The sequence below is a fragment of the Montipora capricornis genome, chromosome 11 (genome assembly GCF_036669925.1).
Source record: "Montipora capricornis isolate CH-2021 chromosome 11, ASM3666992v2, whole genome shotgun sequence".
Lineage (NCBI taxonomy): Eukaryota > Metazoa > Cnidaria > Anthozoa > Scleractinia > Acroporidae > Montipora > Montipora capricornis.
In genome coordinates this window covers 42,405,796-42,430,733 of record NC_090893.1, presented here as the reverse complement: position 1 = coordinate 42,430,733, position 24,938 = coordinate 42,405,796, and the positions used below count along the sequence as shown (strand labels likewise).

Sequence of the window (24,938 nt, the reverse complement as noted above, 5' to 3'; positions counted from 1 at the left end):
TAATTTCACTCCGGAGTTTTCCGTTTTTAGTCCGAAAAAGTTGGCGCAATCCCTCGATTGCTGGCCGATATTTATTTCGAGATAGTCAACATTATTGTAGAACGAAAAATGTTGATTCAGCGTCATCGAACTTGTGACATCTCGGCCAAAAATAGAAGGTCAATTTAGTGTAGGCCCCTGACATAAGACTCGTACTTTGGTAACGTTTGGAGACACTCCCATCTGTTAAAATATGTGTTCAAACTACTTCTAATGATCTGGTGTAAAATTCTCTTTGTGTAAAATTGCAAGACTTATGCTGATTGAGCTCTCTTGCTGCTTAAAAACGATAAAATGATGGTGAACTGTCGTACATTAGCAAAACAACACTATTCCGTTACCTCCTCTCTATATGTATATCTATCAGAAACCCATAAGGGTTGAAACGTGTAACGGCCCCTTGTGTGCTGGGAAACAAGCTTCTGAATATTCAATTTGTTAAGTACCATATTTGGAACAACAAGAGCGAGGGGTTTCCAAATATGGTACTTAGCACTGAAACATTCAACCAATCAATTCGCACTGAATATTCGGAAGCTGTGAATGCGCGTTACACGTTTCAACCCTTATGGGTTTCTGTATCTATATAATACAACTCCTCCATTTCCCGTCATTCATTTCAGCAACAACTACTTCATGAGATAATTTGGTTCCATTTTTCCTTGCTGTACTTACCACCGTAAATAGGAATGAATAGTAACCGGAATCCTCTTCCCTGGAAGCAGCAGTATGAACGAAAGTACAGACTGACATAGCGACCAGTGACAATGACACTTTGTCCAGTACGATAGCCGCTATATGTGCGATAGAAGCCATAATTGTTGTTCCATATCCTCAGAAAATCATTACTGAAACAAGAAACCTTTTATTTTCAGTTTTCCGTCTTTAATAGTTTAAATCAGATAAGATGCAAAATGCCGTAAGAAATAAGTATGTGATCACAAGAACCCTTTTGCACAAAGAATTAATTCCATGTGTAAATTGCTAGATGCCAAGTTTAAAGTATACTCTAATACATATAAATTTCCTGAAACAGGTGTCCTCGATGCCAACCAAGAAATTGTGACTTTCTTCCAGCAATAATTCCCACACGGCAGCTTTTCCAGGTTATCCGGCAGTACAAGTGCATTCCAAGTCAATGCCCCTGCCTGTGTAACTTAAAGAAACTTATAGAGTACGCTTAATGCTATTTAAATATCTCTTATATACTCATATTCTGTCCGAAAAAGGACGGAAAATTACCTGGAAGAAAAATATGCCAAGGAATAGAAATATCTCTTGATTTATTAGAATTTCTCACAGATTTTTTTACATTCGTACAAATGTTAACTGGAAATCAACAATACTTCGTTTGAAGTTTTTCATTTATTTATGTATTTTTCAGCCTTTGGCCGATTGTTTGAGAAAATAAGCTTACGCAGCGCGAGATCTAAGTGATTACCTGCGATTCGCCAGGTCGAAGTGCTCAAATGTAATGTTCACAGCCGCACCAAAAGGAATATAATAGGTAGCCACACAGGACTTGTAAAGTGGGTAGTTGTTGGGATATCCAGGACTTTCCAGCGTATTGTTGATAATTCGTCTACAAGCTTAATAGAAAGAATAGATGGAAGACAGAAGTCGTGGTATTAGGCATTATTAAATTAAGCAGGATAACACGCAAACAGGAAAATAAACAAACAAACCGTGAAACAGTTTTCAAACTTGGCTTTTATTTGAGTCTTTCAAATTCTGTCGGCAGTGAATCAAATAGCCTGCGCACGCAGACGTAATTCCGGTACACGTTTCTCTCCGAAAAAACCCGCTGCTATCGCAGGCTATAAATTGGAATTTATCGATTGATATTATTAAAGGGAAGATTCCATTCAAAACATTATTACCTGTTGGACTCTGAGTGGTGGGCGTTGGCCGATTTGTTGTCAACACTGTTTTGAAAAAAAAGACATTCAAGTCACTAAATGGTAACTGGACCCTAAAGCCCTGTGCAAACAGCCGCAACAACTTCACTATTGTTGAGAGTTGGTTGTTTTGCGGATGCTGGATGATGTTAGCAGTGGTGTTCCAACGGACGCTACAATTGCTAACAATGTCAGGGCGTGCAGTGTATTATGGGAAGGTTACGACCCATAAGACTTTGTAAAGTTAAAACTATCACCTGCCATCTTGTTTTTTAACATGTCAATGCGTTGCTATCTCCATGGAGACCCAATGTAATGCGCGTGGGTGGCCCCAACAATGTTGGAAGAGCTGTGCGAACGGATCCAATATTGGTGGGCTACGCTTTGGAGATCACTTAACAAGAGGAATGTTGGGAGTTTTTGACCCACAAGTTTGATCAGTTTATAATTTTTGTAACAACTCCTTGCCACACGCAACAACATGCAACAAGGCGTGCAAACGGACGCAACATGTAACATCCAACAATGTTGTGTCCGTTTTGACGGGCTTAAAATGCGCCATTTCTCAATTAATTAAATAGTGATTTAGAAGATCTTGGTCTAGGCTTCGCCTTTAAGGCGTTGTAACATGAGGAGATATTAAACATCATTATAGTTATTGTGTAGAGACACTGAAACATTGATCCGAGTATATTATTTTGATATAAGATAATTAAACCCTTTCTATCTATTATGTTATACAATGAATGCAAATCTTTAGCCAATTTAGCTTTAGTGGTGCAATTCTAGCTTCCATCTCTCTTCTTAACACTTCCTTGATGATAGGGCCCAAAGGGCAAGAAAGCAAAAAAGCCGGCTTAGATCAAAAGGATTTCAAGTTGGGCTAAACAGTTAATTTCACTCCGGAGTTTTCCGTTTTTAGTCCCAAAAAGTTGGGGCAATCCCTCGATTCCTGGCCGATATTTATTTCGAGATAGTCAACATTATTGTAGAACGAAAATTGTTGATTCAGCGTCATCGAACTTGTGACATCTCGGCCAAAAATGGAAGCTCAATTTAGTGTAGGCCCCTGACATAAGACTCGTACTTTGGTAACGTTTGGAGACAGGCATCTGTTGAAATATGTGTTCAAACTACTTCTAATGATCTGGCGTAAAATTTTCTTTTTGTAAAATTGCAAGACCTATGCTGATTGAGCTCCTTGGCTGCTTCAAAACGATAAAATGATGATGAACTGTCGTACATTAGCAAAACAACGCTATTCCTTTACCTTCGTTATTGAGATTGTACATGTATATCTATATAATACAACTCCACCATTTTTCGTCATTCATTTCAGCAACAACTACTTCATGAGATAATTTGGTTCCATTTTTCCTTGCTGTACTTACCACCGTAAACAGGAATGAATAGTAACCGGAATCCTGTTCTCTGGAAGCAGCAGTTTGAACGAAAAGACAGAGTGACATAGCGACCAGTGACAATGACACTTTGTCCAGTACGATAGCCGCTATATGTGCGATAGAAGCCATAATTGTTGTTCCATATCCTCAGATAATCATTACTGAAACAAGAAACCTTTTATTTTCAGTTTTCCGTCTTTAAGAGTTTAGATCAGATAAGATGGAAAATGCCGTGAGAAATAAGTATGTGATCACAAGAACCCTTTTGCACAAAGTATTAATTCCATGTGTAAATTGCTATATTCCAAGTTTAAAGTATACTCTAATACATATAAATTTCCTGAAACAGGTGTCCTTGATGCCAACCAAGAAATTGTGACTTTCTTCCAGCAATAATTCCCACACGGCAGCTTTTCCAGGTTATCCGGCAGTACAAGTGCATTCCAAGTCAATGCCCCTGCCTGTGTAACTTAAAGAAACTTATTTAGACTACACTTAATGCTCTTTAAATGTCTCTTACAAACTCATATTCTGTCCGAAAAAGGACGGAAAATTACCTGGAAGAAAAATATGCCAAGGAATAGAAATATCTCTTGATTTATTAGAATTTCTCACAGATTTTTTTACATTCGTACAAATGTTAACTGGAAATCAACAATACTTCGTTTGCAGTTTTTCATTTATTTATGTATTTTTCAGCCTTTGGCCGATTGTTTGAGAAAATAAGCTTACGCAGCGCGAGATCTAAGTGATTACCTGCGATTCGCCAGGTCGAAGTGCTCAAATGTAATGTTCACAGCCGCACCAAAAGGAATATAATAGGTAGCCGCGCAGGACGTGTAACTTGGGTAGTTGTTGGGATATCCAGGACTTTCCAGCGTATTGTTGATAATTCGTCTACAAGCTTAATAGAAAGAATAGATGGAAGACAGAAGTCGTGGTATTAGGCATTATTAAATTAAGCAGGATAACACGCAAACAGGAAAATAAACAAACAAACCGTGAAACAGTTTTCAAACTTGGGTGTCATTTGAGTCTTTCAAATTCTGTCAGCAGTGAGTCAAATAGCCTGCGCACGCAGACGTAATTCCAGTGGTCGTTTCTCTCCGAAAAAACCCGCTGCTATCGCAGGCTATAAATTAAAATTTATCGATTGATATTATTAAAGGGAAGATTCCATTTAAAACATTATTACCTGTTGGACTCTGAGTGGTGGGCGTTGGCCGATATGTTGACGACACTGTTTTGAAAAAAAGAACATTCAAGTAACTAAAGGATAACTGGACTGTAAAGCCCTGTGCAAACAGACGCAAAAACTCCAGCATTGTTTAGAGTTGGTTGTTTTGCGGAAGTTGGATGATGTTAGCAGTTGTGTGCAAACGGACGCTACAACTGCTAACAATGTAAGGACGTGCGGTGTATTATGGGAAGGATACGACCCATGAGACTTTGTAAACTTACAAAATTCAGCTGCTATCTTGTTTTCAACATCTTAATGCGTTGCCATCTCCATGGAGACCATATGTAATGCGCATATGTGGCCCCAAAAATGTTGGAAAAGCTGTGCAAACAGATCGAACATTGTTGCACTACGCTTCGGCGATCTCCAAACAAAAGAAGTGGGAGTCTTTGACTTAAAAGTTTGACCAGTTTATAACTTCGGGCAACAACTCCCAACCACACGCAACAACATTCAAGAACGATTGGAAACGGACGCACATGTAACACCTAACAATGTTGGCCAACAATGTTGCGTCCGCTTTCACGGGGGTTAAAATGCGCCATTTTTAAATAGTGAGTTGGATGATCGTTGGTTTAGGCTTCGGCTTCAAGGCGTTGAACATTAGGAGACATTAAATAGTTATTGTTTATAGCGATAAAAAGGTTTTCAAGTTCGGGTAAACAGTCTATTTCACTCTAGAGTGCCGTTTTTAGTTCGAAAAAGCGAAGCATAATCTTCCGATCGTTAGCCGATATTTGTTTCGAATCAGTCAACATCGTAGAACGAAAATTATCGATTCAACGTCATCCAACATGTGACATCTCGGAAAAAAACATGGAAGGTCAAGTTAGCGTAGACCTCTGAGACTCGTACTTCCGTAACGTTTGGAGAGAGAGATTGGTTAAAATGTGTTTTCAAACTACTTCTAATGATGGCAATCTGGTGCAAGTTTCTCTTTTCGTAAAATTGCGAGACGTATGCTAATTGAGATCGTTGGTTGCTTAAAAACGATAAAATGATGATGAACTGTCGTAGATCAGCAAAATAACTATATTCCTTTACCTCATTTGTTGAGATTGTTCATATTTAACAATTATTATACGAGGGCGCGCTGGATACGAAAAGATATATAACCAACGAGGCGCGTAGCGCCGAGTTAGTTATAATCATTTTATATACAGAAAGCCCGAGGAAAATGTAATGTATCCGCGCCAAGATGGCTACCGGTGTCATTCGCGTTCTCTCGCTTTTTTTTATAATTCTAGCCTATTCTGATGTTTTCTCGCACTATGGATGGACTCAGTCTGGTTTTAACCACATCTGCGTCGAAAATATCCATGAATGTTTCTCGATGGATTTCTTCCTGGCAATTTTTAGACTTGAATTTAGCCTGGTTGGATCTCAAGTGGTAAAAACACGACGAGAGCTCAGTAGTCTTGAACTGTTCTAGCCATGCTCAAAACAGGCCAACCATGGGACTACCTGTTTAGTTCTTCCCTCTAAACCTGTTGTCGTGGATTTGACAATCTAACCAAAGAATTGTCTCAAGGTCGGTTGGATTATATCATCATCATTCGTGTCGGTCTCCACAACTTATTACATATTAAAGAAATGAATGGTTATCATTGCAGCGTTTTTCGCCAGTTCCTGTGCCTTTCCAACTGGTTTCGGTTTTAAAGGATTTCTGTTTGCTTCGAACGAGAGGATGTCGAGCACGTGTATGGGCGAAGTCATGAATGAGACAGAGGGGCATTAGGACGGTTATTTCAAATCGACCTGATCGTTTTTTTCTTAATCGTGACAATCTTGTGAAGACTGGTTTGGAAGCTCGGCAAACATTAAAGAAGCAAATAAAGATGCCAATATTTAGGTTGGAAAGTCCACGACCGTGCACAATCTTTTGTTTTGCGCTCATACACTATGCATGAATTACGTTAACACACGTTTCTATTGGTTAGTTGCTCAGTACGGACTAAACAACTATTGTGTTTTGTGAAGGGTCAAAGCCAAAAAAGAGAACAAAAACCTACAACCAAGAAAGTTGTCGGGTGTCATAACCATTCCCGTCTATTAACTATGACTTACCGCCGTAAACAGGAAAGATTAGTAACCGGAATCCTGTGTTTTGGACACTCGAGTCTGAACGAAACGTTAGTCTGGCATAGCTACCAGTGACAATGACACTTTGTCCAGAACGAATTTCGCAATATGTGCGATAGAAGCCACCATTGTCGGTTCTGATGCTCAGATAATCACATCTGAAACAAGAAACTTTTTATTTTCAGTTTTGTGGTTTTAATAGGTTCAACTAACAAGATTAGATAAGATAAGATGTAAAATTAAATGCATTGTAAAATAAATATATAATCGCATGAACTCTTTTGCACAAAGGATTAATTCTGTGCGTAAATTGCTACGGAAAGAACGAAGACAAAAAAAACATCTTTAAGTTGCCACCTAAGGAACATGCGATTATTTGTTTGTGACATTCAGAAATTGTTGCTCAGCTACTGTTAACCGATCATGATCAAGTAGCCATGCGAAATGGATTACCAAGAGTTCCCGCATGATAAAAAGAATGATCATCTTTGTCAACCAATCAGTATGAGTAATTTTGCCTGGCATGTGATAATCGAAGGGGGCCTTTTATGTTGAGTGATTCATGTCCACCACTAGTCATACACACTGGGTGAATAGCTGTTTTAGTATATACATAACCGTAAGATAATATACCACAAAAAGATGATTTTAACTCATTTACTCTGCAACGATTACAATATTTTCGCACACAAATTCCGCGCAAGTTGCTCGGAGGTGAATAGCAATGGATATTCGGAGTTGCGTAGAAAATCAGTGCAGGCCTTCACTGCCATCCACCGTTTTAGTATATACTAAAGAGGTATATACGCATGGCAAATAAGTGGATAGAGAGACGATTCACAGAAGAATGGAAGAGCGGGTCTGTGGACGGATGGATGGATGGATGGATGGATGTATGTTAAAAAGATTCCAAGTTAAAAGTATACTCTACTACATATAAATTTACTGAAACAGTGGTCCTCAATGTAAACTAAAAAATTGTGATTTTCTTCCGGAATTCACACACAGAAGTTTTTCCAAGTGATTGGTCCTTTGGAAAATTGCAAGCAATTATGATTTGCAGGGATAAAGCCTATGGCTGTACGGGTGCATTCCAAGTCGATGTCCCAGTCTATGCAACATAGAACATACGATTCAGAGCACCTGCTGTTTACATGTCTCCTGAATAGTTATATTCTGTCCTGCAAAGGACGGAAAATTATCTTATTCTTCTTTGATACAAAGAAAATATGCCAAGGACCGGAATACAAAGGTATCTTGAACTTCTCACAGATTATTATAAATTCGCACAGATCTTAACTGGGAATCAACAATTCTTCATTTGCATTTTTTTAAATCTATTTTTCTTAGCCTTTGACCGATTGGTTGAGTAGATAAACTGACGTAGCGCGAGATCTTTTTTTCCCACTGAAAAACAGCGAAATTGCTTTTGAACCGTAATCGGTAATCAGAAACATGCAAATTAAAGCAATTACCCGCATCCGTAACAATTCTCCAGGTCGAAGTGCTCAAATGTAATGTTCAAAGCCGCACCAAGAGGAATGGAAACATTAGCCACACAGTTCGTGTTTCTTGGGTACATGTTGGGATATCCAGGACTTTCCAGGACATTGTTGACAACTTGTCTACAAGCTTGATAGGAAGAGTAAATGAAAAACAGAAGTTGTGGAAACAGCTATGATTAAATCAAGTATGATAACATGTAAAGGGCCATCGAAACTTTAGCCCTGGGAGAAAAGGGCATTTTTGCCGCTAACGATTTTCTAAGGTTTGGAGAACCTCTATCGTTGACAGAGATATTCATTATGACAGTATACGCGATAGATTGAAGTTCAATGCGAGCAAAACAAGTGTGATGGCCCACACCCATTGTAGAGGACAGACACTAAAGAAATAATCTGAAACAAACCAGGGGAAATATTTTGAAGTTCTGGAGTCTCTTAGCTGATGAAAGACGAGTCGTGGGCACTGGACGATATGTTGGTGAGTTTGTCCAGGGAGGCATTGTTGAGTTTGCTGTAAGTTAAGGCCCTCCTTCAACCGACAGGCTTCCAGGTTTTTGTTATGGAAATTCGCATTGCTTATCGTAGCGATGTGATTGGATGAATTTCAGCTTTGGTGGCATTTTCATATATGAAAATTGTTCCAAGGCATGCAATGCCTGTCGGTTGAAGGTGAGCTTTTAAAGAGAGTTTGAAATAATGACACCTAATGACATAAGAATGTGCGTCATGGTCGTTATCAACATCATGGTCATCATCATCATCCGTCATCATCATAACAATGATCACATCCTCGTCATAATCGACAACATTATCATCACAATCGTCATCTTTATCATCGTCGTCATCATCATCAAAATCGTCATCATCATGGTCGTCGTCATCATTATCATTATCACCAGAGACAAGTCCAAGTACAGGTCAATCTTTGTTTACATTTTCTGCTTCATTAGCAGCAGGCTATCGTTTTCTTATCAGTCAGCCAAGAATAAAGTACTCAATATCGAAAGTGCACGGCTGCTAGCTTGAAAACTCGAGAGTGTATTGGCAGTTTGCTTTGTTTTTGGTATCCACGGTATAAAGATATTATGGAAAAACCTGTAACAAAACGTTTTATTGCCAAAAGGCTTGAATTAGTGTTGGAAAATAAAGGAACAAACCGTCAAACAGTTTTCAAACTGGCCTTTCATTTGAGTCTTTCAAATTCTGTCAGCAGTGAGTCAAATAGCCTGCGCACGCAGACGTAATTCTCGTACTCGTTTCTCTCCTAAAAAACCCGATGCTATCGCAGCTGATCGATTGATATTATTAAAAGGAAGATTCCATTTAAAACATTATTACCTGTTGGACTCTGAGTGGTGGGCGTTGGCCGATTTGTTGTCGAAACTGTTTTGAAAAAAAGGACATTCAAGTCAATAAATGATAACTGGACCCAAAAGCCCTGTGCAAACAGCCACAACAACTTCATCATTGTTGACAGTTGGTTGTTTTGCGGATGCTGGATGATGTTAGCAGTGGTGTGCCTATGGACGCTACAACTGCTCAGAATGTAAGCGCCTAAAATGTATTATGGGAAGGTTACGACCCATAAGACTTTGTAAAATTAAAAGTATCAACTGCCATCTTGTTTATTTAACATGTCGATGCGTTGCTATCTCCATGGAGACCCAATGTAATGCGCGTGGGTGGCCCCAACAATGTTGGAAGAGCTGTGTGAACGGATCCAATATTGGTGGGCTACGCTTCGGAGATCACGGAACAAAAGCAATGTTGGGAGTTCTTCACCTACAAGTTTGATCAGTTTATAACTTTTTGCAACAACTCCTAGCCACACGCAACAACATGCAACAAAGCGTGCAAACGGACGCAACATGTAACATCCAACAATGTTGCGTCCGTTTTGACGGGCTTAAAATGCGCCATTTCTCAATTAATTAAAAATAGTGATTTAGAAGATCCTAGTTTAGGCTTCGCCTTTAAGGCGTTGTAACATAAGGAGACATTAAACATCATTACAGTTATTGTGTAGAGACACAGAAACATTGATCTGTGCATATTATTTTGATATAAGATAATTAAACCCTTTGTATCTATTATGTTATACAATGATTGCAAATCTTTAGCCAATTTAGCTTTAGTGGTGCAATTCTAGCTTCCATCTCTGTTCTTAACACTTTCTTGATGATAGGGCCCAATGGACAAGAAAGCAAAAAAGCCGGCTTACATCAAAAGGATTTCAAGTTGGGCTAAACAAATAATTTCACTCCGGAGTTTTCCGTTTTTAGTCCGAAAAAGTTGGGGCAATCCCTCGATTGCTGGCCGATATTTATTTCGAGATAGTCAACATTATTATAGAACGAAAATTGTTGATTCAGCGTCATCGAACTTGTGACATCTCGGCCAAAAAATGGAAGCTCAATTTAGTGTAGGCCCTGACATAAGACTCGTACTTTGAAAACGTTTGGAGACAGGCATCTGTTAAAATGTGTTCAAACTACTTCTAATGATCTGGTGTAAAATTCTCTTTTTGTAAAATTGCAAGACCTATGCTGATTGAGCTCTTTCGCTGGTTCAAAACGATAAAATGATGATGAACTGTCGTACATTAGCAAAACAACGCTATTCCTTTACCTCCGTTATTAAAATTTTCAATGTATATCTATTAATACAACTCCACCATTTTTCGTCATTCCTTTCAGCAACAACTATTTCATGAGATAATTTGGTTCCATTTTTCCTTCCTGTACTTACCACCGTAAACAGGAATGAATAGTAACCGGAATCCTCTTCCCTGGAAGCAGCAGAATGATTGAAAAGCCAGAGTGACATACCGACCAGTGACAATAACACTTTGTCCAGTACGATAGCCTCTATATGTGCGATAGAAGCCATTATTGTTGTTCCATATCCTCAGAAAAGCAATACTGAAACAAGAAACCTTTTATTTTCAGTTTTCCGTCTTTAAGAGTTTAGATCAGATAAGATGCAAAATGCCCGTGAAATAAGTATGTGATCACAAGAACCCTTTTGCATAAAGCATTAATTCCAAGTGTAAACTCCTAGATGCCAAGTTTAAAGTATACTCTAATACATATAAATTTCCTGAAACAGGTGTCCTTGATGCCAACCAAGAAATTGTGACTTTCTTCCAGCAATAATTCCCACACGGCAGCTTTTCCAGGTTATCCGGCAGTACAAGTGCATTCCAAGTCAATGCCCCTGCCTGTGTAACTTAAAGAAACTTATTTAGACTACACTTAATGCTCTTTAAATGTCTCTTATAAACTCATATTCTGTCCGAAAAAGGACGGAAAATTACCTGGAAGAAAAATATGCCAAGGAATAGAAATATCTCTTGATTTATTAGAATTTCTCACAGATTTTTTTACATTCGTACAAATGTTAACTGGAAATCAACAATAATTCGTTTGCAGTTTTTCATTTATTTATGTATTTTTCAGCCTTTGGCCGATTGTTTGAGAAAATAAGCTTACGCAGCGCGAGATCTAAGTGATTACCTGCGATTCGCCAGGTCGAAGTGCTCAAATGTAATGTTCACAGCTGCACCAAGAGGAATATAATAGGTAGCCACGCAGAACGTGTTACTTGGGTAGTTGTTGGGATATCCAGGACTTTCCAGCGTATTGTTGATAATTCGTCTACAAGCTTAATAGAAAGAATAGATGGAAGACAGAAGTCGTGGTATTAGGCATTATTAAATTAAGCAGGATAACACGCAAACAGGAAAATAAACAAACAAACCGTGAAACAGTTTTCAAACTTGGGTGTCATTTGAGTCTTTCAAATTCTGTCAGCAGTGAGTCAAATAGCCTGCGCACGCAGACGTAAGTCCAGTGGTCGTTTCTCTCCGAAAAAACCCGCTGCTATCGCAGGCTATAAATTAAAATTTATCGATTGATATTATTGAAGGGAAGATTCCATTTAAAACATTATTACCTGTTGGACTCTGAGTGGTGGGCGTTGGCCGATATGTTGTCGACACTGTTTTGAAAAAAAGAACATTCAAGTAACTAAATGATAACTGGACTGTAAAGCCCTGTGCAAACAGACGCAAAAACTCCAGCATTGTTTAGAGTTGGTTGTTTTGCGGAAGTTGGATGATGTTAGCAGTTGTGTGCAAACGGACGCTACAACTGCTAACAATGTAACGACGTGCAGTGTATTATGGGAAGGATACGACCCATAAGACTTTGTAAACTTACAAAATTCAGCTGCTATCTTGTTTTCAACATCTTAATGCGTTGCCATCTCCATGGAGACCATATGTAATGCGCATGTGTGGCCCCAACAATGTTGGAAAAGCTGTGCAAACAGATCGAACATTGTTGCACTACGCTTCGGCGATCTCGAAACAATAGAAGTGGGAGTTTTTGACCCAAAAGTTTGACCAGTTTATAAGTTTGGGCAACAACTCCCAACCACACGCAACAACATTCAAGAACGATTGGAAACGGACGCACATGTAACACCTAACAATGTTGGCCAACAATGTTGCGTCCGCTTTCACGGGGGTTAAAATGCGCCATTTTTAAATAGTGAGTTGGATGATCGTTGGTTTAGGCTTCGGCTTCAAGGCGTTGAACATTAGGAGACATTAAATAGTTATTGTTTATAGCGATAAAAAGGTTTTCAAGTTCGGGTAAACAGTTTATTTCACTCTAGAGTGCCGTTTTTAGTTCGAAAAAGCGAAGCATAATCTTCCGATCGTTAGCCGATATTTGTTTCGAATCAGTCAACATCGTAGAACGAAAATTATCGATTCAACGTCATCCAACATGTGACATCTCGGAAAAAAAATGGAAGGTCAAGTTAGCGTAGACCTCTGAGACTCGTACTTCCGTAACGTTTGGAGAGAGAGATTGGTTAAAATGTGTTTTCAAAGTACTTCTAATGATGGCAATCTGGTGCAAGTTTCTCTTTTCGTAAAATTGCCAGACGTATGCTAATTGAGATCGTTGGTTGCTTAAAAACGATAAAATGATGATGAACTGTCGTAGATCAGCAAAATAACTATATTCCTTTACCTCATTTGTTGAGATTGTTCATATTTAACAATTATTATACGAGGGCGCGCTGGATACGAAAAGATATATAACCAACGAGGCGCGTAGCGCCGAGTTAGTTATAATCATTTTATATACAGAAAGCCCGAGGAAAATAATTGTTTTTTAAAATGTAATGTATGCTCGCCAAGATGGCTATACCGGTGCCATTCGCGTTCTCTCGCTTTATTTTATAATTCTAGCCTATTCTGATGTTTTCTCGCCCTATGGATGGACTCAGTCTGGTTTTAACCACTTCTGCGTCGAAAATATCCATGAATGTTTCTCGATGGATTTTATCCTGGCAATTTGCGGACTTGAATTTAGCCTGATTGGATCTCACGTGGTAAAAACACGACGAGAGCTCAGTAGTCTTGAAGTGTTCCAGCCATGCTCAAAACAGGCCAAGCATGGGACTACCTGTTTAGTTCTTCCCTCTAAACCTGTTGTCGTGGATTTGACAATCTAACCAAAGAATTGTCTCAAGGTCGGTTGGATTATATCATCATTATTCGTCTCGGTCTCCACAACTTATTACATATTCAAGGAATGAATGGTTATCATTAAGGCGTTTTTCGCCAGCTCCTGTGCCTTTCCAACTGGTTTCGGTTTTAAAGGATTTCTGTTTGCTTCGAACGAGAGGATGTCGAGCACGTGTATGGGCGAAGTCACGAATGAGACAGAGGGGCATTAGGACGGTTATTTCAAATCGACCTGATCGTTTTTTTCTTAATCGTGACAATCTTGTGAAGACTGGTTTGGAAGCTCGGCAAACATTAAAGAAGCAAATAAAGATGCCAATATTTAGGTTGGAAAGTCCACGACCGTGCACAATCTTTTGTTTTGCCCTCATACACTATGCACGAATTACGCAAACACACGTTTCTATTGGTTAGTTGCTCAGTACGGACTAAACAACTATTGTGTTTTGTGAAGGATCAAAGCCAAAAAAGAGAACAAAAACCTACAACAAAGAAGGTTGTCGGGTGTCATAACCATTCCCGTCTATTAACTATGACTTACCGCCGTAAACAGGAAAGATTAGTAACCGGAATCCTGTGTTTTGGACACTCGAGTCTGAACGAAACGTTAGTCTGGCATAGCTACCAGTGACAATGACACTTTGTCCAGAACGAATTTCGCAATATGTGCGATAGAAGCCACCATTGTCGGTTCTGATGCTCAGATAATCACATCTGAAACAAGAAACTTTTTATTTTCAGTTTTGTGGTTTTAATAGGTTCAACTAACAAGATTAGATAAGATAAGATGTAAAATTAAATGCATTGTAAAATAAATATATAATCCCATGAACCCTTTTGCACAAAGGATTAATTCCGTGCGTAAATTGCTATGGAAAGAACGAAGACGATTTGAAAAAAAAAACATCAAGTAAAATAAATTCTTTAAGTTGCCATCTAGGGAACATGCGATTACTTGTTTGTGACATTCATGAAATTGTTGCTCAGCTACTGTTAACCGATCATGATCAAGTAGCCATACGAAAAGGATTACCAAGAGTTCCCGCATGATAAAAAGAATGATCATCTTTGTCAACCAATCAGTATGAGTAATTTTGCCTGTCATGTGATAATCGAAGGAGGCATTTTATGTTAGGTGATTAATATCTACCACTAGTCATACACACTGGGTGAATAGTTGTTTTAGTATATACATAACCGTACGATAATATACCACAAAAAGATGATTTTAACTCATTTACTCTGCAACGATTACAATATTTTCGCACGCAAATTCCGCGCAAGTTGCTCGGAGGTGAATAACAATGGATATTCGGAGTTGCGTAGAAAATCAGTGCAGGCCTTCACTGCTATCCACCGTTTTAGTATATACTAAAGAGGTATATACGGATGGCAAATAAGTGGATAGAGAGACGACTCACAGAAGGATGGAAGAGCGGGTCTGCGGATGGATGGATGGATGGACCAAAGTATGTTAAAAAGATTCCAAGTTAAAAGTATACTCTACTACATATAAATTTACTGAGATGGTTATCCTCGATGCAAACTAAGAAATTGTGATTTTCTTCCGGAATTCACACACGGTAGTATTTCCAGGTGCTCGGGACTTTGGAAAATTGCAAGCAATTATGATCTGCAAGTAAGGCCTATGGCTGTACCAGTGCATTCCAAGTCGATGTCCCCGTCTATGCAACATAGAGCAGATAGTTTAAAATACGATTCAGAGCAGCGCTGCTGTTTACGTGTCTCTTAAATACTTATATTCTGTCCGTCAAAGGACGGAAAATTACCTCATTCTTCTTTGATACAAAGAAAAATATCCCAAGGACCGGAATAAAAAGGTATCTTGAACTTCTCACAGATTATTATAAATTCGCACAGATCTTAACTAGGAATCAACAATTCTTCGTTTGCAGTTTTTTAAATCTCTTTTTTTTAGCCTCTGACCGATTGGTTGAGAAAATAAACTGACATAGCACGAGATCTTTTTTTTCCCACTGCAAAACAGCGAAATTGCTTTTGAACCGTAATCGGTAATCGGAAACATGCAAATTAAAGCAATTACCTGCATCCGTAACAATTCTCCAGGTCGAAGTGCTCAAATGTAATGTTCAAAGCCGCACCAAAAGGAATGGAAACATTAGCCACACAGTTCGTGTTTCTTGGGTACATGTTGGGATATCCAGGACTTTCCAGCGTATTGTTGATAACTCGTCTACAAGCTTAACAGAAAGAATAGATGAAAGACAGAAGTTGTGGAAACAGCTATGATTAAATCAAGTATGATAACATGTAAAGAGCCATCGAAACTTTAGCCCTGGGAGAAAAGGGCATTTTTGCGGCTAACGACCTTCCAAGGTTTGGAGAACCTCCATCGTTGAGATATTCATTATGACAGTATACGCGATAGATTGGAGTTCAATGCGAGCAAAACAAGTGTGATGGCTCACACCCGATGTAGAGGACAGACACTAAAGAAATAATCTGAAACAAGCCAGGGGAAACCTTTTGAAGTTCTGGAGTCTCTTAGCTGGTGAAAGACTTGTCCTGGCGGCACTGGAGGATATGTCGGTGAGTTTGTCCAGGGAGGCATTGTTGCGTTTGCTGTTAAAGGCCCACCTTCAACCGACAGGCTTTCAGGTTTTTGTTATGGAAATTCGCATTGCTTATCGTAGCTATCTGATTGGATGAATTTCAGCTTTGGCGGGATATTGATCTGTCACTTTGCAGTCGCAAATGGATTTATTTTTAGATACACTTTGCGCGCGAAACAAACAAAGGGCAACCAATTTTAACTAATTAGAAGAAGCTATGTCACGCGTGACTGCTTCTGCCATGTTTCTGATTTTCGCGGGAAGGGGTATTCTAAAAATAGTCTTATTTGTGACTGTGCTGGGGAGCCCACCCATGCCATAACAACACTCTTGTCTAATTCACTCTTGCGCTGAAATATTTACTACGATAGTATATGCGATAGACTGGACTTTAATATAACTAACCATGGTAAAATAGGCAAGTAGGTGACAAATATGTATAACGCGTGTGCCAAAAAATGTTCTAGAAATTCTTGAGATTGAGGTACACACGTGGAAACTCAACGTCCTCGTTGATTGAGTTCTCTTCCTTATTAGAATACCACGCTTCCAAAAACAACCACTGGTTCCATTGGGGACGGATGTGAAGAATTAACACGTTTTCAAAATTAAAGCTGTGGCCAGTTTTTTGGGAATGCTGGGCCAGTAGAGAGTTTTTGTCAATAACTAGCTCTATTGGCTCTTCAACATATGAGCTTTCCAAACACCTCGTGGCGCTCATCTCACCCCTCCAGAACAACAGGTATTCTGTTAAAAACAGTAGAGTTTTCGCCGAGAGAATACGGGAACAAACTCTAGAACCTGACGAGATTTTCGTGTCTTTCGATGTCGTATCACTATTTACCTGCATACCCACCCACTTTGACAATAACAAGTGAACGACTTCATCAGGATTCAATACACTCTGTGAAAGAGCAAACTTGTCTTCTGACAACGTAATGCGACTGTTGGGGTTCGTGCTTAATAACATCTACTTCACCTTCCAAGGCCCTATGGGCTGTAAATCCAGTAAACCACGCGAAAGACACGGGGACCATGCAGTCACGCGTAATCGATCTGGTCCTACTTCCCTACGCTAAAGGCGCCTCTGAGAAAATTACAAGAGTGCTAAACCAACACAACATCAAAGTGGCGAACAAACCCGTCCGCACCGTCGGCTCCTTTTTTTAGAAGACCGAAAGATCAACAAAAGAAAGAGGACACAAGGGGCACTGTTTACAAGATCAAATGCAACGATTGCGATGCAGTACGGAACGGGTATTCTAAAAATAGACTCATTTGTGACTGTGCTAGGGAACCCACCCATGCCATAACAACACTCTCATCTAATTCACTCTTGCGTTGACATATTCACTATGATAGTATGCGCGATAGACTGGGGTTTAATGCGAGAAAAACAATTCTAATGGCTCACACGCGATGTAGAGGACAGACACAGAAGGCATAATCTGAAACAAGGGGTAAATATTTTGAAGTTCTAGAGTCTCTCACCTGATAGTTGAGGAGTCGTGGGCACTGGAGGATATGTCGGTGAGTTTGTCCAGGAAGGCATCGAGTAGTTTACTATTGAGGAGCCTTTGAAACAATGACAATAAGTGACTTAAGAAGAATGTGCATCATCACTTTCGTCCTCGTCCTCGTCCTCGTCATCGTCATCGTCACCGTCATCGTCATCGTTATCGTTATCGTTATCGTTATCGTCATCGTCATCGTCATCGTCATCGTCATCGTCATCGTTATCGTCATCATCGTCATCATTATCATCGTCGTTATCATTATCGTCATCGTCATCGTCATCATCATTATTGTCATCATCACCATGATACGATCTTCGTCATAATCATCATCAATATTATCATAATCGTCATCATCATCATCATCATCGTCGTCGTCATCATCGTCAACATTATCAACCTGGTTTATTAACTTAGAACATACACTAGTAAACCGATGCCTACAACTTCCCGCGCCGTTCAAACAGTACTACCCGACGTATTCTACGATACACGTACAGACCTTACAACTATAGACAGATCGAAAATTAGTCTTCACAGCCTATTACCTCTAGGTTCAACTGACAGTCCACCAATAACATCGCGAATAAGTTGACCAATGACATCTACGAACGGAGTTTCCATAGTAGCTACTGACGTTACACAAATCAATTGAATCTGAAGATGACTTCCGCTCAGGCTGTCGAAACGTCAGTCAATGACATCTCAAACAGTACAGGACTACACTCGACTGGACGATCATACTTCACTTAATTTTGACATGACTCCTTGGTTCAAACCATTTACGATCATCAAAATCATCATCAATATCATTATCATCATCTTTATCACGGGCACAATCGTTATAAAATTATATAATTATCGTCATTGTCATTACATTGTCGTTGCGTCGTCGGTCAACCACAGCATCGCTGTCAAAGTCATCGTCATCATTATTAATATATTTTGTATATATCTTATCTCTACATCGCCAAGATTAGCTGTGCTATTTGCAGTGCAGAGTTATCTTTCTTTCTACTGTTGTTAATTTGAATTTGAAAATGGAATGATTTCATACACTTGGCCCCGGTTGGTTTTCTTTCTTTTTTTTGGGGGGGGGGCGTATTTGGCACTAGACGGATCGCTGTCCAGCAGATAGCTCAATTGGTGCTGGTCTTTGTCCGCTGGGGTACTTCCTTTCCTTTTAAAGAGCTAATGGGGATATGCCGCTGGAGGGGGTCGCATTTTCATGACTTTATTGACTATAGTCGAGTTGCATTTTCAACAGAGTTCGCGACAGAGTTACTTAAATGGGGTCTAAAATTGTCAGGATTTTGTAGGTAAGAAAATTCTAGGCTAGTGGGATTTAAAAATTCATCGTTTAGTACGCCAAATGTGTCACTTCATTTTAGGATGATGGAGTTAAAAGGCTTTATGTACGGTTTATTTAAACAATAGAGTGTTTCTGTCGAGGAACTATCGTCTGATAGTTGCCCCGCGGAAATTTGATGATCTTAAAACAAATATTTGCCCGAGAAGCGAAGCTTCGAGGGCAAATATGCTAGTTTTAAGAACATCAACTTTCCAAGGGGCAACTATCAGACCGATAGTTCCGAGACATAAACACTCTATTGTCTTTATTGTTCACTACTAAATTTTCTTCCGCGCGCCAGCTCAAAAATCGTGTTGAATTATTTTCAACTTTATTAGACGAAAGCCGTGTCAGCCAATATAAAATTTGAAAAAGAAAACAAACAAAAACCCTCTTAATACAATTTCGATTGTTTATTTTCCATAAGGCCGCTTGTTTACAGAGGTATTTTCAGCGGACGACAACTATCCATCCGGGTATTTTCCTCGGACGGGCACTATGGGCTGATAGTGTCTCTCCGCGGACGAACACTATCGCGTCACGTGATCAATTTAAACCAATAAGAATCGGTGAAAATTTAGTGGTGAACTATAATCATAAATAGAAAATACCAAGATGGGGTGTATAATTGGCCATAAAATAGACTATAAATGGGTAGGGGTTTCTGAAAGGCCAGCGGCACATACACAGTGAAAATTGAAGAGACAAATAATGAACGTAGTTAACAAGTCCAGCCATAGCAGAATCTTTGTTTACATTTTCTGCTTCATTAGCACTAGGATATCGTTTAAGTAATCAGTCGGCCAAGAATAGACTTCCGGTTATTGAAAGTGCATTGCATAGTGAGCTCTCTCTGAAATTTTGAACGTCATATACAAAATCATCTCTGAGGAATGATGCTTTGAAAATTTGAAACACGGAAGTCGTGGTAATGGCCATGACTAAATTAAGCAGGATAACATGTAAATAGCCATCGAGCTTTACCCATGGGAGAGAATTACAGGTTTGGAGAATCTCCATTGTTGACATATTCACTATAATAGTATACGCGATAGACATTAGAAATTACCAAAGTGAAGGTTTCATTTAAAAAATTATTACCTCCTAAACTCTGAAGGGTGGGCGTCGGCCGATGTGGTGTCGATACTGTTTTGAAAAGAAGGAGATATTCAAGTCACTAAATGACAACTGGACCCTAAATCCCTGTGCAAACAGACGCAACAACTCCAGCATTGTTGAGAGTTGTTGGTTCTGCAGATGTTGGCAGTGATGTGCAAACGAGCGCTACCACTATCAATAATGTAAAAACGCGCAGTGTATTATAGGAAGGACTCGACCTATAAGGGTACTTTCCATTAAGCCAAAATTTCCGGAATATCGGGCTGAAGTCAAATGGAAAGGTCCGTTTCGGTTCGGTCCGAGCGGAATATTTGGGACTACCTCTGGAGGTGGTCTTCTTTGACCGGTGGGTCCGGTCCGACCGAAACGTGCCGTTCCATTTACAAAAATTCTCGTTTCCAGTCCCATTTCACTTTCGGTCGAAACGTAAATGGAACGCTTCGGTACGGTGGGAAATGGACTTCTGATGAAAGATGCCGTTCCATTTTTCCTTGGTTACTTCCACTGGTCTCGGACCCGATGTCAGGCATAATGGAAAGCATCCTAAGACTCTCTAAACTTACAAAATTAACATATTAATGCGTTGCTATCTCCATGGAGACCATATGTAATGCGCGTGCGTGGCCTCAACAATGTTGGAACAGCTGTGCACACGGATTCAACATTGCTGTTCGACACTTCGGAAATCACGGAACAAAAGAAATTCTGGGAGTTTTTGATTCAAACGTTTGGCCAGTTTATAACTTCCTGCAGCAACCCCTAGCCACAGGCAACAACATGCAAGAAGGCGTGCAAATGGACGCAACATGTAACAACCAACAATGTTGCTTCTGTTTACGCGAGGCTTAAATTAAAATGCGGCATTTCTAAATAGCAGCGAGTTTGAAGATCATGGGTTCAGGCTTCGGCTTCAAGGCGTTGTAACATTAGGAGACATTAAACAACATCATAATCATTGTGAATAGACACTGCATGAAAAATGGATTTATGAATATTATTTTTATATAAAATAATTATACCCTTTGTGTGGTCTAGAATTAGCCATAAAATAGACTATAAAGGGTGGGGGTTCTGAGGGGCCAGCAACACATACACAGTGAAAATTCAAATATTGAACGTAGTTAACAATTCCAACTATAGGAGGATCTTTGTTTACATTTTCTGCTTCATTAGCACTAGGATATCGTTTTCTAATCAGTCAGCCAAGAATAAAGTACTGATTATTGAAAGTGCAACCTCGCATAATTAGTTATCTCTGAAATTTTGAACGTCACATACCAGGAGTCTTGCATACACAAAATCATCTATGAGCAACGATGATTCGAAAATTCGACATTAAATTTAGAAAGCATCTATTGTATCATTAGTGCTTTTGCCACTGCTCGTTACCAAATTTAAAATGCCTGTCTTTGTAGCACCATGGGTAAGAAAATATGGTAACCCATCTGTTCGAGAAAATTTGGTTTTGTATTGGTCACCGTACGACTGTTTTTATTTACGATGCTTTCACCACAACAGTGAAACAGAAACAGTCTGTGGTCGGGGTCGCACAACAGAGCGAGGCTCCAAATTAGTGCGCCCTTTTTTACCCTCCCAACCATGATATACAATAGAAGACAGACCACAACACCGGGAACTACGTGCCCTACTCTTTGCGACAAGTGTGCGGGTTCTTTTACGTCCCACAGGATTATGAACATTGAAGGGTTGTGAGACAGGACCTCCGGCTTATCGTCCTTATCCGAGAAGACTAGAGAGTCTAACCATTTGCAGATGTAATTACAAAGGCAGCACTTTCTCCTCAGTTATTTAAAGATCCTGAGTGTTGGTCCGGCCGGAGTTGAACTCACGACCTCCCGCGTGACAGCCCGGTGCTCAACCAACTGAGCCACCGTCCACTCCTCCATGCATGCCAATGTGACCAGTGTCACGTGACCATATCGCGGGCTCAAATTTAGAGCACATCGAGGTCAGCTGTTTTTGACCGCTGATCAGGTACTGGGTTTTGATTGGATCGCAGGCTCTGAGCCAGGTAAACTTGTTGTGAAAATAAATAACCAGGGAGTTCCGCTTTTAGGCTGGGCTAAATGTATATATTTTCAGTTATATGATTACTTTTGACATATCCTATCCTCGAGAAACGTCATCTTCAAATTGTGGGACTTGAAGTTGCTGAACGCTGAAAGCACATGAATATTTGCGAACAACAGGAATCGCACAGGCCCGTCAACATTTTTAACACTTTATAACACGAGGACGAATGTTTGGAGTTCAAACCTGTACTAATCTGTGATGACGCATTTAAATCGCACAGATTTGGCGTCTATTTACGGTCAGCGGTTAGGTCTAAACGCGAAACAGTCCTAGCCCCCAGAGGACCCCTAGAGCCAATCCTACCTTTTGCATTCACAGGGCGATTTGTACACAAAACTTGTCCCTACCCAACCCATCCTCTACCTCTGAAATAACGATTATGGACAATTCCTAATTTTCTCTAAATTGACTATCATCGTCAATTTAGGACGCTTAGAGCTTATAGAGATTATGGAAAACAAACATCTATTTTTAACATCTGAACCCCAATACCTGAACTCACAGGACTCGAACCTGGGAATGTTCGATTAAAACGCTTTTTTAGACTACCACATCGCTAACTGCCAGAACTTTATGTTTTTTAGTATGTCAATATAATCTTTTTTCCGAATGCCGCTGTAAACGTGTATTATCACCTGCTAAAAAACACAAGAAGAAACTGTCGGTTAACGTTATCAAAACCATTTTAAAATCAAGCACTAGACTTAACCACTATTCAGCAATGATTTAGTGTCTGTAAATCATCGCTACAGTTTCCAGCCAGTTGATCTTTAGTAGCTAAGTGGATAAAAACAGGTCCTTCAACGTGGGTGCTCCGGGTTCAAATCCTGTCCAGGTATGCAACTTCGCTTTTCTTTTCATCTGCTAACACAAAGTCCTGGGACAGAGTCATCTAAATTGACGATAACAGTCAATCCATAGAAAATTAGGAATTGTCGATAATCGTCATTGCAGAGGTAGAGGACATGTTGCCCTACCATGTAGGTTTTCCCTACCTTCAAGATAGGGAAACCCTACCCCCTTGGGGCATCTTATCTCGCACAACGAAAGGCATAATACAAAAGCGAAAGGAAACTTTACCACCTAGGGTAACCCTACTACCTGGGGGCACCCTCCCTCATGTAAACGGACCCTTATTCAGATTTGTCTACTCTCCTGCAAGTAAAACGACATTCAGAAAAAAATTTGATTTGCCGAAGGATAGAAGCCACTCACATCGTTTTGGTCTTGGTAGTTAATTTCGCCATCATGCAAAAGTCCTATTTAAAAGCAAAACTACGGTGGACTCTGTAACGCGTTGCCATGGTGCATATTGTATGCAAGATGATGATACCTTAGAAAGAACTTGACGATTTAGATGTCAACTGCTTACCTTGGCCATTGCACAGATCACCATAGCAACAGTTTACTGAGCATGCCAGTAAGGTTCCATTGTCATTCGAGATAATGCTTTCGTTAGCATAGTTGCAAAGCGTTCCTGAGTTACACTGGAAAAAGGAATGAGAGCAGTTTTTCATAGTTCTTGTGTACACCATTCCATATATTTCTGCAGTCACGACGATGGAACGACAAGAATCTTTCCAACTGTCACATTGCTGTATTGATGGGTTACTACATGGTTGGGTGGAGCCTGGATAATCCAAACAGGTATAACAACGCAGGCCGGAGGCTCTCGGAAGTTTCCCGCCAAAACAGCTCAGCAAACATAATGCCTGCAACATAAGTAACAAAAAACTGAAAAAACGCATGAAATGTGAGATCCTTATTCCAAAACAACAACAAAAACCAGCACTTTGGTATGCAGTGTGTGAAGTTAAGCCTGATTATTATTCTCCGATAGGCTTTCTATCTAAAACTTACAGCTATCATCTCGACTGGAGGTGAATAGGTCGGTTTCGTATTCTAACGTTTAGCTTGGATCGAGCATGAAGTGGAGGCTAATGCAGGGGAATCTTTTCAAATGCAAATTATTTCCCCCGCATTAGCCTCCATTTCATGCTAGATCCAGTCTAACTGTGAGAACACGAAAGTGACCTATTCTCTATTTTTAATGCATAAACTATTGTTTTCAACTTCTCTAGGGAATATGCAGTGTCCTCAAAAGCATTTGAAAACAATAGTCTATGCAAAATTTGGGGAGAAAACAAAGTGTACTGTGAGGCCTTCCATGATAGAGAATAGTCCAGTTTGCAGTTGTGTGCTTAGTTACCTGGCCTATGAATGAAAGTGAGGCTGGAGTTGACCTTGTTTTGATAGAAACCTCACTGCTTTTCCTTTGTAAATTCTTACTAATTAGCATGACAACAACATCATTAACATAAGAAAAGGAGGGAGGTCTGTATCATAACAAGGTCAACACCAGCCTCACTTTTATTTAAAGGTCAGGTTACTAAGCACACAACTGCAATTGTTCAATATGAAAACTCTCTTTTATTTTAAGTTGAGAATAAGTGCTGGCATGATAGAGAATCTTAAAACAAGAAATATCACACTTATCCCTACAACCTATATATTAGACGCCTTTACAGCAGAAATTCTAAAAATCTTGTCAGAAATT

General features: G+C 39.6%; 1 protein-coding gene across 1 annotated transcript in view; it reads right to left on the bottom strand.

Moving 5' to 3' along the window:
* LOC138024203 (cubilin-like) overlaps nucleotides 1-24,938 on the bottom strand; it is a 76,661-nt gene that overhangs the window by 42,942 nt on the left and 8,781 nt on the right. The window contains exons 2-18 of the mRNA XM_068871311.1: nucleotides 23,754-24,093; nucleotides 20,270-20,314; nucleotides 17,795-17,878; nucleotides 15,775-15,931; nucleotides 14,251-14,423; nucleotides 12,122-12,166; nucleotides 11,683-11,830; nucleotides 10,916-11,088; nucleotides 9,506-9,550; nucleotides 8,138-8,294; nucleotides 6,648-6,820; nucleotides 4,536-4,580; nucleotides 4,097-4,244; nucleotides 3,329-3,501; nucleotides 1,920-1,964; nucleotides 1,481-1,628; nucleotides 715-887 (exon numbers count right to left, since the gene is read on the bottom strand). Of these exons, the coding sequence (XP_068727412.1) occupies nucleotides 715-887; nucleotides 1,481-1,628; nucleotides 1,920-1,964; nucleotides 3,329-3,501; nucleotides 4,097-4,244; nucleotides 4,536-4,580; nucleotides 6,648-6,820; nucleotides 8,138-8,294; nucleotides 9,506-9,550; nucleotides 10,916-11,088; nucleotides 11,683-11,830; nucleotides 12,122-12,166; nucleotides 14,251-14,423; nucleotides 15,775-15,931; nucleotides 17,795-17,878; nucleotides 20,270-20,314; nucleotides 23,754-24,093 (2,272 nt within the window). The remainder of the gene's footprint in view (nucleotides 1-714; nucleotides 888-1,480; nucleotides 1,629-1,919; nucleotides 1,965-3,328; nucleotides 3,502-4,096; nucleotides 4,245-4,535; nucleotides 4,581-6,647; nucleotides 6,821-8,137; nucleotides 8,295-9,505; nucleotides 9,551-10,915; nucleotides 11,089-11,682; nucleotides 11,831-12,121; nucleotides 12,167-14,250; nucleotides 14,424-15,774; nucleotides 15,932-17,794; nucleotides 17,879-20,269; nucleotides 20,315-23,753; nucleotides 24,094-24,938) is intronic.